The sequence below is a fragment of the Bombus pyrosoma genome, linkage group LG9 (assembly GCF_014825855.1).
Source record: "Bombus pyrosoma isolate SC7728 linkage group LG9, ASM1482585v1, whole genome shotgun sequence".
NCBI classification, from domain to species: domain Eukaryota; kingdom Metazoa; phylum Arthropoda; class Insecta; order Hymenoptera; family Apidae; genus Bombus; species Bombus pyrosoma.
In genome coordinates, this window is record NC_057778.1 from 11,336,101 (window position 1) to 11,352,819 (window position 16,719).

Genomic DNA, 16,719 nt, shown 5'->3' on the forward strand with positions numbered 1-16,719 from the left:
GACTCCTTTCATATCATATGTGAGAAAATACGTGAGCTCTTCAGTAAGCGAAAGTTTCTTACATAATGTATCGCTATTATACGAAATGTGGCAACAAAATTTCGAAAATAACCGACTTAAAAAAATCTCATTTTCGAGATTAAATAAATGTGAGATTATCTCCTTCAAAGTATAACCCTAAAGACTGAATATACGTACTGCAGCGTCAGATATATTATTTGTAACACTTGTTGCAACTCACTTTGCTATATCCATTATAATCTTCAATTTTGTTTGTATCAGTTTGATACAAATTCGGATTTCATAAATTTCAAAAAGAAGAAGAAAGTTTCTTTCGAAACTTCTTTTATTAGACGTGATAGAACAATCTCAAGAGCGAATACGAAGATGCTGCAATGATACGGACAGTTTTGAACTTGAGAATTTTTTTACAGAAAATGAAATAATTCTTTTTTATTTGGAGATGTGTTCTCTTTAAAAGAGCCGCCTCTAATCGAATTATTTCATGTTAAACGATTTCGAATTTTCCTTGCACCTTCCTGAGGACAACCAGGCATACAGTCGTGTAAAACCTGACCACGAACGTTCACGGATAATTCCACGTCGTACGTGTGAAAAATTGTTCAAACTTTCTCAGATAAAGTATATGACTTTGGATTTCCAATAAAAATAATTTTAATAACAATTTTTAGCTTTCGCTGAAACGTTACTTTTCATTCATTCAACATGTACATCTCTTTGCATTCATTGTACACCAAAACAGGAGCGAAATCGAAGGTAACATAGAATCAACAGGCATGAATCCATATCAAGCGTTCAGTCTACCGAAAATCTGATTCCAAAACGCAACAAGCAAGATTACAAATTAATGCAAATTGCCTGCCGACATTATCAGGAACGTCAAATAATAGCAATCAACCTTTCATTCCGTTGTATCATCTTCTATATCAAATGCCTGCATTGCATTTAGAAATCCGCGATTTTCATTAATAACTAATTGTAAAGTGAGTTCGTTATGTTAGCTTCTTTTTTCTTGCTACCTTAAGACAAAAGCTTATACAATTGTAAAATCGTGCAAAGAAATAATTTTGATGATACGAGAAGGATCGACCACGATCGATTTTAAATTCGAAAATTAAGTACTCGTCCGTAGAAAAGGCCCACGAGACAAAACTAAATTAAACTACTGAACTAACTAACTAAATTAAAAACAAAGCAAAAGTAAATTGGCTGATAATCGAATGTTTCAGTTGTAGCCTTGATATTAGCCACGTCCGAATCGATAATAAAAATAACGCTTAAAGAGTTTCGTTCTCCTGACATTTGTAAAATAAATAAAAATTTCGTGAAACTCTCCAAACAACAAACATCGTCAAACAATAATTTAATACTGAAAGAAATCCCAGAGTATCCTCCTACGTAAACGAGGTGACACGAGGGAAAGCTTAAAAAAAGGGGTAAAAATCAATATCAAGCGCCATTGGTATAAAAATAGAGACGCGTGAACAGGACGCAGTTGGAGCATTTCGCGAAGCAACTTTCCAGTCCTGCTGAGAGCGCGGCAAGATTGGAAAAGATCGAAGAGTATCTGGGGTATATACTTTCGACTAGGTCTAACATGGCCTAGCTTAGAGACTCGTCTCTCTTCCCAGACGAAGAAGGCGCAGGTGCATGTTGCACAGCAGTGAAAGTATCCGAGTGCAGTTACGATCTGTCAATGCCCTCTTGCATAGTCGGTAGAAGTCTAGCGGTGCCGTTTGATCAGGACCCGGGATTTTCAGTTCGCTCGTCGAAAGTGCCCGTGTCTGTCAGCAGCTTCTATACCTGGTGAATCCTGTTCGTCGAACGACCGAGTCCACGAAAGCTCTTTAACGACGTTGGAGACCTTTTTCCTCTTTGAAACTCACCTTGAAAGAAGCTGTTAGGATGAGCACGATGAACATCGCGACATTGTGTTTTCTACTGGTCGTAACTGCTGTCACCACTCTCTCCATCGACTCGAATCGTGAGTAATCGTGGGGTTTTTCGACTGCTGGACCTCTTGCACGGCAATGGGTTTGCTTGCTGATTCGAGCGAGCTGAAGATTCAGAGCCAAATTTGTAGAAAATCAAGTGAAAGTCCGATAAGATAGATGCGGCGCGGTGCATCGAAGATGGAAAACCACTTCTTTCAATTACATTCTTGATCGATTTTGGCCAGTTTTGCTAATCGTATCAGTGACGAATCGACGGCAGGTTGATCACTTTCAGGAACTTTAGTTTCTTAATTTAGGATAATTGACGAGGATGGAGCTGATTCTCTGTTCTTTCCTTAAGGTAGAAAGCGAATAGGTCGATTTTTGTTTGACTCTAGAACGGTGGAAGTAATGTTACATAAATGCAGTTAAATTGTCGACGAGGATGGACCTTTTTTTTTAGTTTTCTTTTTTACATAGAAATTCCTATTTTTTAATTTTTTTTCTTTTTACATAAAGGTAGGTGGATACGGATCTTTTATTCATAACAGCGAAGTTAAATGTTACAGAAATGCGTTCATAATCAATAACTGTGACGACGGTGGCCTTTACCGTTTTAGATAGGAATTTCTACTTTTCTAGCTACGAGTAGGTGGTTGTAGATTTTTGCTGAGGCAAGAGCGATAGAAGTAAACGTTACATAAATGCACTACACGAAGTAAAGAGGTCACTCGTGCGAATATCCCTCAGAAATTTCATTTGAATTTCACAATGTGCGGTTGAAACTAACAAGTTGCCTGGCAACTATCTTTTCGTGTAAAAGACACGCCGTTTCCGCTTGTTACCGTCTTTGACCACGGATTGTTAATTTCCCTTTCATTCTCTAATTATGATTATCGATTCAACAAGTTTTTCTAATTTTTTCATTTTAATCCTCTTTTTTTTGCGTTTGTTCAACTGCCACAACTCATTAAAACTTTCTATCGGCAATTTCAAGAAAACTATTTATTAGCACAGAAAATATTTACCTTCTAACAATTGTCATAACTCGTCGATTTAATGGTTTGATGAATTTCTCTTTATTTACAGCTGAATACGTGAAACAGTGTTCGAGAAGCGATCCGAAGCTAAAAACATGCTTGATCGATGCGTTACACCATTTGAGACCGTATTTGAGTGTCGGAATACCGGAAATCGAGCTGCCTTCCGTCGAACCATTTCGCGTAAGTTCTCACCGCTTTCGATATCCTCCTAATACATTAAAAGTTAATGTTTCCTGTTTCGTTAACAGAATTATGCACAATGATCCTTCGCTTGGTTCCAATAAATATTTAAAATTTTATTAAGAACGTCACGTCCAGCGAAATTTCCATACAAGTGTGTCATTAGAATAGTCATTTTTCGTTAAATTATACCACCGTAATTTTGATCGCTGTTTGGAGTTCAAGTAACAGGTTAAAATCGTGAATTTGGAGTTTGAAAGAACCTACGAACGAAAAGTATAATACAGTTGGGAAACTTTTTAATTAAAAATCTCTCGTATACTTAGGATTATAATAGTAAAAATTAAGAAATAACGAATCTTTGATCTTTATACCAATATTATTGATGCATTAGGAAACATTCAAACCTAACGCAAGAAAACTATGCAGCACCGTTTAACGATTAATATTAGAAAATTAGAAAATTTTGATATCTTGTTACCAACTGCGTATCGATTGATTCTCTCTGGACATTTTTAAAACCTTTTCTCCATACATTTCTAAACATCTTAACGTAATTGATTAAAATTTGCATATCTGATGTAAATGTTAGCTTGTCCAAAAGTTGTTTCCGTTTTATAAGGAAGTAGTAGATGCACAATATTTTTTGTTCTATGTTATTTTATTGAATTACGTTTGATCCATTTTATTCTATTACTACAAAAGGGATCATACATAAATCCATAAAACGATATGCTTAGAAATGTATGGAAAAAAGATTTTTAAAACGTCCAGAGAGAATTAATCTACAGAATTTCCATGTCAATCTGATACAACTGGAATCAGAAATCAAAGGGATATAAATTCTCATGGTCAGCTTTCGACTTACAGCAATAAGAATTAAAATATGACAGGGAATTTAGCAAATTTTAATATTCACCCGTTTACTACTGATTATCCCACGTATCTGCTACGACTCCGCGTATTCTGACAGATGGACGAGCTGACTCTCTCCCTGACAGGTGGTACGAACGGTTACAAGGTTCAACTGCGTGAACTGTTCGTAAAGGGAGCGAGTAACTATACCGTGGAAGACATCAAACTCGGCTCACCCTTCGAAGCCATTGTACGAATGCCAGCCCTCGTCTTGGACGCGCATTATTCCAGGTTCACGATCTGCAAATGCTTCTGCTCTATTTAGATTCTGCTCTCTAACCGTTTACTTTATTAACTTCTTCTTACGTTCATACATAAAACATGGTATGGTAATTGTATGCGAGAAAAGACGAAATTAAATATTAAACATTTATATTAAAATGTTCAACGAAATAGAAAAATAAAAGAATTTCTTTTAACTTTTAACTTTCAGCGATATTGTCATTTATTTTGGTTTAATATGTCAGTTCAGGAGTGTTAATTATCTTACCAGCCAGTGGCAATGGAACGTTCCACGCGCGGTTCGACGATGTCAGAGCTCTGGTCAAAGGCACCGTTTCGACGAAAGAAAGGGATGGAAAAACGTACCTTAACGTGGATAACCTTGACGTTGTTCTGGAAGTGAAGAATGTGAATATGAGGGTCCGAAAGATTTTTAACAACAATCGAATCCTTAGTAAGTGTTTCGTTGAACATGGAATAGTTTTAGAAATATAGATATTTATATTTTTGTTCCTCTTATATCATTAGCTCTTAATCTTCCAAACTCCTTGATCATCTCCATTTCCCTGAGTCTCTTAGATAACTTGAATTAAATTTTGATGCAACGATTTCTAAGAATATCTCCTAGACGGATAACATTTGTAAAACTTTACCTACAACACTACTAGCAGAATGTTACGTTATGTCACTAACAACCGATGACTAAAAGTATAATTTGTACAAATTTGACTATGATTACAGCCGAGGCAACCAACCTGTTCCTCCGCGAAAACGGACAGGAAGTTTTAAAAGTGATGGAGCCGCAGTTGAAAAGGAAGCTGTCCGTACTCTTCGCTGGAATCGTTAATCAATTGTTACGTCACGTGCCAGTCGAAGTTTTCCTACTGCCTTGAATTTCGCATTTTTCCTCGGAAAAAAGAAAAGATACGATTAAGAAAGAAAAAAATCTAAGAAAACGACAAATAGTCCAAATTAGTGCGTTTCACCGAGGGTTACGATACAGTAACGAGTAACTTGGGTTAATAACTTCGAGTAGAACAAGATAAACAAGGAACAGTATTGTTACGACGTTTAGTTTAATTCGTTTCAATGCAACTGATAATATAAGGTTGAATTTATTGTAGAGAAGGCAACAAAATATATGTATATTGTATATATTTATAAAAGCGTAGGTTTGTTTTCTTAACAACTATTTACCCTTGACCCGATAATATTATACGCAATAATCACTCATGCAATAAAAATTACAAGAGGAGAATCGTTCTGCAAAGTACAATCGTTTTACATTACAAGATTTGCTTACAGCATGATGAATACGTTTCTCTATAATTTACATGTACTTTGCATTTTAAAAATACGTAGACGGATGTTTACAAGAATCTGTGCAAATATATCGACTTGAACGTACCTATGCTCTCCGCTTTTTTTTTTTTTCTAATTAATTTTGTGATTACAGTATTTTGCACCTGTATTTGAATTTTGATCGTTTAATCGACAAATTGAATAAATAAATATTGTTTAACATAGGTCTGTGAAGTATTGTAATAATTCCAGAATAACAGACAACTTTTGTAAAAATATTTTTGTGTATTTTTTTAATTTACTCTGAGCTTTTTACGAACGTGTACGATTAGCCTTGACACTCTGTAATCTGTTTTTAACTTTCTACCAGGCATCTGTCCATTTATCCTGATTGATTAAATTAGTTGAATTAGATTAATTCATCTAACCGAAATAATCCGGAATTATTGAATTAAAGTTACCTCCATTAACATTCGACATCGCGTTTATTTCTATCTTACATGATGCTTCATCCAATAACAACACTAGTTAACAATCCATGTGTATAATCACCGCTTTGTTAGCAGCTGTGTCTTCGGTAATTAACAATGGATCCTCGAAAACTATACAATTTGTGTATCAAATAAATCTTACAAAATGTCCATAAAATTATTCGCCTTACGTCGTTTATATAATATAATATCAGTTCTGCGTTCCTTTCTCCCATTTCAACCCACGTTTAACTCCATCGAAAAATCTATCCAGGTTCCATTCTTCAATTTTCTTCACATTTCTTTCTTCCTTCTTAGATTTATGCCTTTTCCTTTTTTTACAATTATTTTATTGCTATAGTTCCGACGTGACTCAAGGAAATACAGTTGAGAAAGGTATCTTCGAGAAGAACCGATTGGTGAATTCGGTCAGATACGTGTCCCAAGAATCCGTCAATTTTGGTAATATTGCTCGGTATATTAAAGGCCAGTATTCGTTGATGAAGACGAGAGCAGCTCGATCTGAAAACAGAATTAGTTTATTTTGTTATTCGTAATCAAAATAATGTGCTCTGTAATGTGTCTTCTTTGTGGAATATTCGAACTTATAAAAATCGTATTATTGGAGCCTTGCTTATTTAGCCATTGCTTAATGGCACCGGCTGGCTGCAGAAACAATCAACACAAGCATAGAAAGAAGACTGAAAAGGAAACACCCAGCTGATCTCACAAAGGATATAATCTAACAAACACGAAGATGATACCCCGTTGAGGGTAGCCATCCACATGCTATGTATATTTAAGATATAATATTTTACCAAATGTCCCACTGGACAAATTGTAAAATTGCAATAAAACAATAAAAAAAATTACTTAATGGCTTTATTTAGCGATTACTTAAGAAGAAACTGAAGATTGTCAAATCTTGTGATGACTCTTTTAAAGAATAGAATATTGTATCGATTTATTTATGATCATTTTATAAGAAACAATTAGAAACTAACGAATGTAGAATATCGTCGATATTTCATGCTGATAAATCTACAACGATTACATAGACAAAGAAGCTAAAGACTATTCTCTGGGGAAGAAAATTAATCAACAGTCATTGTCAAACGACAAACGTTAAATATAAATGCAGCTACTTGACATAGCCATTAACATGCCATCATCGGATGAATGAATCGCACTAAACTGCCGCATAAATTCCATTCATTACCAAAATCTCAAAAAGAATCTCATTGTCTTGAGAAAATACAAGATTATTTGAACAATTACATCGTAATCCAATACATTGCAGCGGCTCGTGGCCGTAGAGAAGGTTCCAGAATTGAAATACATGTGTTGGCCACATGGCCTGTGAAACGACGTCCGAGGACAGGACGTCGTAAAAGAATAAATCCTGGGACTTACAAAAAATCCCATGGGCCTTCGAAAAGAAAATTTATTGTTTTATTGCTTTCCATCTCCACCTCGGAGGAAAACTCTCTCTTCCGAGGACCTTGGCACCTTACAAAAAGAGAAACGAGGGAAAGCTCGGGACAACCCATCATAGTCGTCCATTGTCGTTGATGGTAGTCCACGGTAGTCGTTGGAAGTCGTACGGTTAGTCAATCGGACAGATAGTCACAGTTAATTCGTACCGAGTTTATATCGATTCTGTATCAAGTTTGTGTCAATCCTGTATCGTCATCGCTCGAGCTCGATGTGCGTCACGTTACGATCTAAAATGACGCGCACTCGACATCGAAATAAACATTGTGGAAGTTAAACACCGGAGTACTTTAATAACATCCAACATGTCCTTACCAGCTCAACATAAAGGATCGAACAACGTAAATATGTACACTATAGCCAGACAGTATAGAAAGAAGACTGAAAAGGAAACACCCAACAGATCTCACAAAGGATACAACTTAACAAACATTACGCGAAGATGGCACCCCGCTGGGGGTAACCATCCACATGCTATTCAATCATATGTTATAACATTTTACCTAATGTCCCACTGGACAAATTGTAAAATTAAAAATAAACAATATAATAAAAAAAAAAACTTAACAAACACGAAGATGCTACCCCGTTGGGGGTAGCCACCCACACGATAATCAAACAGCTAAAAAAATCTACCAAATGTCCAAATTGGACAAATTGTGAATGTAAATTATTAAATAAATAAAAAAAAAAAAAAAACTACAGCCAGACACAAAGCTGTACAGTTGATGCTCATCTAAAGTCGATGGTCACGTAACAACCCGATGATATCGTAAGAAAAAGCGAATGAAGTCCGCAGAGACAAAAGTACTAGGGTAGGCAGTAAATAACAGCAAGATATAGCGATTCTATGCTAATTAAGCGGCACAGGATTCTTTTGAAACTCGAGTCCCGGTGTACATGTACTTATGGCAACGTAACATTATGCAATGATGGAATGTCGAGACAACGTCGTTCAACTAATGAAAGTTCCTGTCGATTTGAGGCAGTTACCTTAAGTAAACAGCAAATTGTACCTACAATAGTACTTAGTTCTATCAGTAATCATACCTTTTTTGTCGCAATCGTATAATGATCGTGTCATCTACATTATTTTCTTCGAATATTTTTATTTAACGTAACAAATCAATTTACTCGCTACAATTATTAATAACGATGGTCTAATGTACTTACTCAGTTCGTTGTTTCCATTGAAGAGATCACTGAACCAGATCTTCATATCTCCAACTGTAGGCGATAGTTTGAAGTGTTCCACAACCCATATATCGTTTACTACATGACCAGAGATGTCCCATGTGACTCTGAGGTCCTCCATGCTAATGTTGAAGAAACCTGTTGGATGCAAATATGAGAAACGTGGTATGAATTGTTTTAAATTCTATTATCTCGTTACGCTGTAAGAAATAGTAACGAAATAGTCGCGTGAAACAGCATAATTCTGCCTTTATATCGTAAAATTCAAGGAAAATGTTAAAGTTTGTTGTATTAATTGGTATACCTTTTCCACCCACTCTAAAAGATGCCAGGTAACCTTCGGCTTTGTAGTTGCCATCGATTAAAATCTTTGGTATCTCAACGTCGATTTCCAAGCGGAAAAGATCGTCTACCATCTCCGGTTTCACAGATAAGAAACGTGCTTTGGCAAGACCGTATGTTCTAATGTCCGTGGCAAGCATTTTTCCACCATGCTGGCCACTTTCGAATTCCATGGAATGAGACTCGGTGTAATAAGGATCCAAAATGGGTATGTCGAACTCTGGCAATCCTGTTGCGAAGTTTGCAAAAATTAATCGTAACTCGTGAATAAAAAATTTAATAAATCAACGTCTATTATCTTGATAGTATTGTAATCGGTAAAAATTCTAACGTAGTCTTTGAAATTATGCAGCGTTATGTAATCCTTCTCGTTTTAATGCTATCCAAGAGAAAAATGGGAAAATCAATCGTTGCAAGGACGAATTCGAGATAAGTTTAAACAAAAAAGGAATTGTAATTATTGGATTGTGACGCATATGAAAACAACTCGATGCATAAATTTAATAATTCATCTACCTTCGTGAAAATGACAGAGATATAAGCTAGAGATAATTATATTACCTGAAACGAACGTGGGCCATGCTTCTTGTATGGCTAGCCTCAAACAAGACGAAAAGTCATCGGAATCTCTTTTGCAGGTTTTCACAGTTTCAGCTGAGGAATAAAATAAATACAAATTATTCATTGATAGAAAAGACTTGAAATTCAATTAAACGTAATAATGAGGAACAATTTTCAGCATATATAATTCCCAAATAATTGCGAGATACGTTCTGTTAAATTATTGGAAATACACACTGTCCATCTCCTAATATATTTTAAATTAACTTTAAAACAAAAAAGAATCGCTCGTGTTTAATTTGTTAAATATTATGCCAGAGATTTTTGTAACTATTGAAACATTTTTTTAACGAGACGTAAAACGTTCGAGCATTTATCAAATTTTTATTACTAATTTATTATTCCTGGTGTTTAAGTAAAGGGATAAAATTATTTTGCAATCGTCTTTCTGGAAAAATAACATTTACACTAGGGATATTTTGAGAGAGAGAATTTCGGTGATTATAAGCAAATATTTAAAGCATCTCCTCCTTAGTACAATGCTCTACAATAAAATTTTATTTTTTGTGTTAAACTTATGTATCATAGTCATTTGTAATCATATTTGCCTAATTAATATGACATTAGTACTCGTTAAAAGGAAAACCATTCATGTTATTCCGTGATTTACAAAGGAAAACGAATGAACACAGTGAACGGCAGTTTTCAGATATCGCTAAAATTCAACTAACTAACACGCTGAAACGACCCACATTAACTTTCTAACTCACTAGTTCTACGGAACAAATAAAGGAAACTTTTACTTGTAATTCGAGGTAAAAACAAACCTATTTCGTGCGCCGATTATCACGAACGATTACGATTTTACGTCCAATTTATGTAAATTTATATTACAATGATACATTACACCGAGATATTCTTCGATTTATTTCATTAACTCGCATCTTTAGATGTCATTAATAGGAAACGTGAAGTAAAATTTTTCGTCCAATCCCAAAATTATAACAATTTTCCTATGATAATTTCTTTCTATGTAAATTTTGTCCATTGGAATGAAGTTTATTTTAATTAGTTTTTAATTAAGGTCAAAAAAGAACTATAGTAATAATTGCGAATGAGATTCAACCAGCAAGGAAACTTTACGGTATAATCAAATAGAATAAAAGCTTTCGGAGAGGGAAAACTTACCCCTACAACCCATCATTGCCACTCTCACGCTTTTACTAGAGCTCTCATCAATCTTCCGAGGAAGAAGCTCAAAACTCTAACTTACCACCCCAATGAAAAAAGAACTAACAGAGAAAATAAAGCGTCTTCAAACCCAACTTACTTCAGTGTCTTTCACTCGCGCTTCCACAGAAATCCTGACTACCTCAAACAACCATAGTACGCAAACAACCGAATACGAAAATAAACAATGAACCAGAAGTAAGTGAGAATTCTGAATATGAGCAGAAGATTAATAGAACGATCCTAAACGTGAACTTACGGAGCTGATAATCCCCAGCGACGATAGCGATAGCGCATAACGCGATGACAACTGCACGAACAGCGTGGAACGACATGGTGTACTTTGGTTAAAAATCTTCCAGCTAGCCTAACCAATTATAAGCGATCCGTTTATATAGTTTCCAGCGCCAAGGACTCCAGGCAGAGAGCTACGTTGCAAAATTGCATGTCATTAAAACGCGCCAACACGTGAGAGGCGAGAAGCAGCGCGCTACGCCTGGCCTATGATACACACAAGTGCAACGAAGTAACGATCGGTGTCGCGAATTCCGGAGAACGCGTAAATCCGCTCTTCTTTTGTTGAACACCAGCTACACAAAGTAACGTTGTTCTATCGGAGGAGGCTGATCTAGCTTAGACTTTTCTGTCACTACATCGGCATCTCTGGCGTGCCGGCTGGCTTTCGCGATCGATGGTCTGCATAGGCATTCTCAGAACCGCTATCGGAATAATTTCTACGCTTGTTTACCTTCTACCACTTTTGCTGCGATATACTTCTCGAACCACGATGACAAATTATACGGGTACGTGCTGATTTTGATGACAGTACATCTGGGATGTTGGACCATGAAGATGAATGAATGATTCGATTAGGAAGTCTATAGAGGGTGAATGGCGGAGAAGTTGCGGAGGAGGATTTTAGTAGTTTTAGTTTTGCAAGGATTAAATACGATTGTTACGGTAGAATTAGATCGCTTTCGATTTTTTATAGAACACTGCAATTATATTGCTAATGAGTTGATAAACATGATATATCGTATAATCTATAAGCCAAAGTGTCGGCTTGTCTTTTGCGAGACGAAGTAATACATTTTTGTTAAAAACAAAATAAAGGTACAAAATTTTCAACTCTGTTTTGAGAAATAAGATATTTATAGGATGACTCCTTAAAGTGAAATAGTCATGGAATTCGAACAAACACTTTTATTCGCAAAAATGCAAATGAGGTTCATACTATATTCAAAATTGCAGAAACACGAAAACAACTCCTGCTGCATAGTTAAAGTCTGCAAACAGGTATTTGTTTTATCAATGGAAATTAGAAGTTTCTGCAACGATCTAATATTAGCCAGATGATAAATATGAAATGAAATCCTACGATATTTTTAATAGAATCTCTCTTATAAGCCGTTGAGTGTTATTTATTATAGCTTCAAAAAATCTAGGCAGAAACTCGTTTCACCCACTAAATATTGTAACGAGTGTCATGTTTCAAAAATTTTAAAAAATGTATATCTTTTATATACAGATAGCGTATATTTTACGTACTGTTGCACTATTTTGTGTAAATATACAAATATCCACAAACCAATGATCAATGGAGACAATCTTGTAATTATCACGAGCTGTTTGCTTAATGATAGAACATTATCAAATTTCTTGTTATTACTGCTCTACTATACTTATTCGCTTCCGCATCGAGCAATATTTAGCTTCTTCTATTTCTGATTACTGTCTTAATGCATCGCGTGTGTAATGAATGGACTCTGATGCTACATCCACCAATCATTTAATTATCAGATGATGCGACACTGCGTGCAAAATTATAGTACGATTTCAGGATACCGAGAACCGTAAAAAAAAAGAAACGACGAACGCTGACAAAACGGACTTGAACGAGGGTCGACTGAATCGGGTCTATTGCGCTGTCATTGTTTTCTTCAAATTTAAAAGACGATACCTAATTTATCCAATTTTAATTCATATTTTATACCACTGTTAATCGTGTGTATACCACTATTATACTAATATTAATACTAATAATGCTAATATTAATATTATAATATTATGGTATTATTAATTTCAAATCGACCAAATCATAGATTGTTTTTATTAACTGAAGAGTTTCTAATATTGCAGTGTGATTATTATGCATACATTGTTTTTAAACTCTTTTCTTTATTAAGGAATTACTTACACAAGAATTACTGGCAAAATTAATGGCTTTCGTCCAATGCGTACCACCCGGTATAATAAAGCAATTGTAAATTAAGCCATAAAGAGAAGAAAGTAACGTTTCGAGCTTTATCGTGGTGCAGAAGCTCGTTAAAGTCGCTAGTTTGCACCTGGTACCATTCCCGTGAAACTTTATTTCAAGCTATGACCATTAGAGTGCAAGATACATTAATGGCCTACGTCTTAACTTGATAAACAGGATGTTATTAACAGATCTTGTAATTTATTATTAAAATATATGTACTTGCAGGCCGTTTCTTTGAAAACTCGTCTCTTTTCGGAAAGAGATAAACGGTTAAATAAAAACATTTAATTACATGAATTCTATTTATAAAAATTCTGAGATCCATTAAACTCGTCCAACATCATCCAACAGAAAATTACCAATAAGAGAGTATACAAGACAGTCAATCAAAAAAAAGCAGATAACGATAGAGATATGGCTTGTGGTACCAAGATCGCGCATAAATCACATGCGAGCAAATATAGGCATCCGTGACCTTGTGACCTTGCAAGTACATACCTGCCACTAGCGGTAGCTAGTTGAAAACGATACTGTAAACAAATGACGACAAGATGTTCCTATGGAACTGCTATGGTACCGTCTACGCAGTTTTATGTAACAGGGGATTACGAAGAGCTCGAACCAGACGCCCTTGGATCACGTCGCACCGATATGAGAAACTAGTTTTCATCGGGGAGGCGACTGACAAGGAAAAATGCCCAACGAAACTGTACCACATACTTACATGCCTGATCAGCCTATCCGATTCTCATTCGTTCGATCGATAGGATCAATCGACACAGTTAATCGTCGAAGCGGTGAATTCACCGATGATCGTCGATGAGATCGTTCGATAATTTGTTCGAACATCGGAAAAGCCAGCAAATAGATATTTCTGTTGGAATGATTAGGTTGATGAATTTATCGGTAGTTTTTAATATATAATGACAATAAGTAGACTGTGGACATTTATACAAAATCATATTTTTGTGGGTACAATTGAAGAAATGAAATCTGTGCAGAAGTTCATCTGATCCAGTAAATATTATAACAAGTACTATACTTTGAATATCTTCGTATGTTCTTATGTATTATATACTCTCATTTCAGTGCAGTATCATAAATTTTCGTTACATTGTCTATTTACAATAAAAAAATCTGAACAAACAAAGCTATATATTATTAGGACAAAACAATTTCAGTTAACATGGAAATAAAAATATGAGAAAAGAACAATTTAATCAAAACTTAACATCTTTTACATCTTCTCGAAAAATGAGTCAATCGCATCTCGTATTTATTCAGAAGAAAAATATGTAGGTCTGTTGGTTGGCATTTAAAGGCTGGTTATGCGGTTCACCATTCACTGATCGGTGATTGCCGCTATCGTGAAAACTAATGCGCACAAATGACACAAATTCGAAATCTACGCTCGATCGCGCGTGGCGTAGTGATTTGTAAATGCTTCGATAAACCCGGCAAGAGAGCAACTGTAAGTGTATTAAAACTAATCTGGAGATATGTAAGCTACTTTTCCATTGAAATTGCAAAAATAAAGATTGGAAAAAGTACACAAAGTTGAACAAACATACTGCGCCTTTAAAAAGATTATACGGACGTTTCAAGATATCATGATCAACTGGAAATACCAATGAAAAAAATTGTAATTAATCTTTTCCTTATCCTACCTTTGAATGTTGATAAATTTTTATTAATTCAAATCATGTATACGTATGTATATATACTTTTCTTATGATTGCGTTTACCATTTTTGCTCCATCGGTAATCAAGATCGTGAGTATCCTTTTACGTAACGCCATCTACGTAGTACAATCTCGTACACGCACAACCGGGACTGCCATTGATTAAACCTGTCAGAGAATCAGCTGATCGGTTATTCACGTACGTGAGATCAGCTGTGCGCAATCATGGACACGTTAAGCGAAGAAGATTTTGTGATACCTCCGGCTAAATACGAATGTAAGTACCCAGTATCATACTTTGAGCGTAATGACGCATTAAATTCACAAAGTAAACACTTTCATCGTACTAGAATGATATAACCGGCAGCCGGCGCGCCATTATACCGGCGTCCATTTTGCCACATGTGAACGAGTCGAAGTCAAAATTTAGAGCATTATTTCACACCTAATTGTACAAGAAATTACATAAAAAGATAATTGAAATTATATGCGTGCGTTTCCTGTTTCAGATTTGGACCACACGGCTGATGTGCAGTAAGTATTAAGTTTGTAAATCCTTCGCAATTAAAGCGGATATATTGTAGAGGTTACTTGCAAAGATAACCTAAAACAAAAAATAGGACAATAATTACTGTTAATACAGCGACAAGTTATATATCGTTACAATAACAATTTAACAATAACTTTAACAATATTATATTATTAAAATAAATATATATCGTAATGCTCATGACGTATTATAGACTGCACGCATGGGGCAATACCATGGAAGAGGCTTTCGAGCAATGTGCGGTGGCCATGTTTGGGTACATGACGGATTTAGAGCGAGTTCAAATGACACAGTTACATTACATAGAAGCGGAAGGACACGACATGGAAAGTCTTCTTTTTCATTTCCTCGACGAATTGTTATTCATGTTTAGCGCTGAACCGTTTATCGTTGCGAAGGTATATTGCATTCATTAAACTTTGATTACATCATTATTGCAATTAAAATCCCTCCTCGATTACCAAAACGCTTTACTTTGCATTTTTATGTCTGTTTTTACCTTTTATACAATATCATTTATTCGATAGACCATTCCGTTCAATACGTTGTTTAACTATTTATTCAGAAATTGAAATAAAGTACCTTGTTCTTCCTTTAAAACGCTGTCTTTTGTGATTTTTTTAAAAAAGAAGTATCGCTTTGTGTTATCAGAAAGTGAAGATTACTAATTTCGACCGCGAGAACTTCAAGATCTCTGCGACGGCGTTAGGAGAAGAGTTCACGATCGGCAAACACACGCAAAACGCCGAGGTGAAAGCGATTACGTACTCAGCGATGCAAATCCTCGATCGTCCTGAATCAGAACGTCCCGAACTTTTCGTGATCGTAGACATATAGCCGTTTCGGATTCAGTTCGGTATCTTGTTTGATTTCTTGGCGCGCCCGTGTAATTTGGCTCGGGTTAAGGCTTGAGACAGAACAGTATGTAGGAACGTATGAATATAGAAGCAAGAAGGGATGTATATACCCTCTCTTACGTCCTACGTAGGGTACGATCCTTTTGTACTTGCGTAGGGTTCAAATAAATACGTTATGAAGAAAACACCGGGCTCCCTTCTTGGCGATCTACCTCAAGTACGTAGTAACGTACCATGGAACCCTGCGTTTTGTGGAGGATACCGTTCAAGAACTTTATACCGCCAATGTATAACCGTACACAATTTATTTATATAACGTAAACATTTCAATTGTTAATTCTTTATATATTGTACCTATATTAACAAATGTTTGATTGTTGTCGAAAGTTATTGATAGTAACTTATAAATGCCAGACACGTATAACAAGTATTATATAAGAATGTTTGTATATTTTTATAAAC

The 16,719-nt window shown here is 35.5% G+C and overlaps 3 protein-coding genes across 3 annotated transcripts; 2 read left to right on the forward strand and 1 right to left on the reverse strand.

Moving 5' to 3' along the window:
• Positions 1–1,878: 1,878 nt before the first annotated feature.
• LOC122571150 (circadian clock-controlled protein daywake) lies at positions 1,879–5,874 on the forward strand. Its single transcript, XM_043734530.1, has 5 exons — positions 1,879–2,005; positions 3,045–3,178; positions 4,152–4,324; positions 4,561–4,769; positions 5,057–5,874. The coding sequence occupies exons 1-5, from the start codon at positions 1,927–1,929 to the stop codon at positions 5,206–5,208; spliced, it is 747 nt and encodes a 248-aa protein (XP_043590465.1). The 5' UTR covers positions 1,879–1,926; the 3' UTR covers positions 5,209–5,874.
• LOC122571151 (circadian clock-controlled protein daywake-like) lies at positions 5,454–11,325 on the reverse strand. Its single transcript, XM_043734531.1, has 5 exons — positions 11,168–11,325; positions 9,679–9,771; positions 9,080–9,346; positions 8,755–8,913; positions 5,454–6,609 (listed from the first exon to the last, which is right to left on the reverse strand). Exons 1-5 carry the CDS (start codon positions 11,241–11,243, stop codon positions 6,461–6,463), a joined length of 744 nt encoding a protein of 247 aa, XP_043590466.1. The 5' UTR covers positions 11,244–11,325; the 3' UTR covers positions 5,454–6,460.
• Positions 11,326–13,848: 2,523 nt separating this feature from the next.
• LOC122571153 (protein archease-like) lies at positions 13,849–16,437 on the forward strand. The gene is made up of 5 exons (XM_043734533.1): positions 13,849–14,810; positions 14,939–15,127; positions 15,360–15,384; positions 15,594–15,798; positions 16,052–16,437. The coding sequence occupies exons 2-5, from the start codon at positions 15,076–15,078 to the stop codon at positions 16,235–16,237; spliced, it is 468 nt and encodes a 155-aa protein (XP_043590468.1). The 5' UTR covers positions 13,849–14,810; positions 14,939–15,075; the 3' UTR covers positions 16,238–16,437.
• Positions 16,438–16,719: the final 282 nt, after the last annotated feature.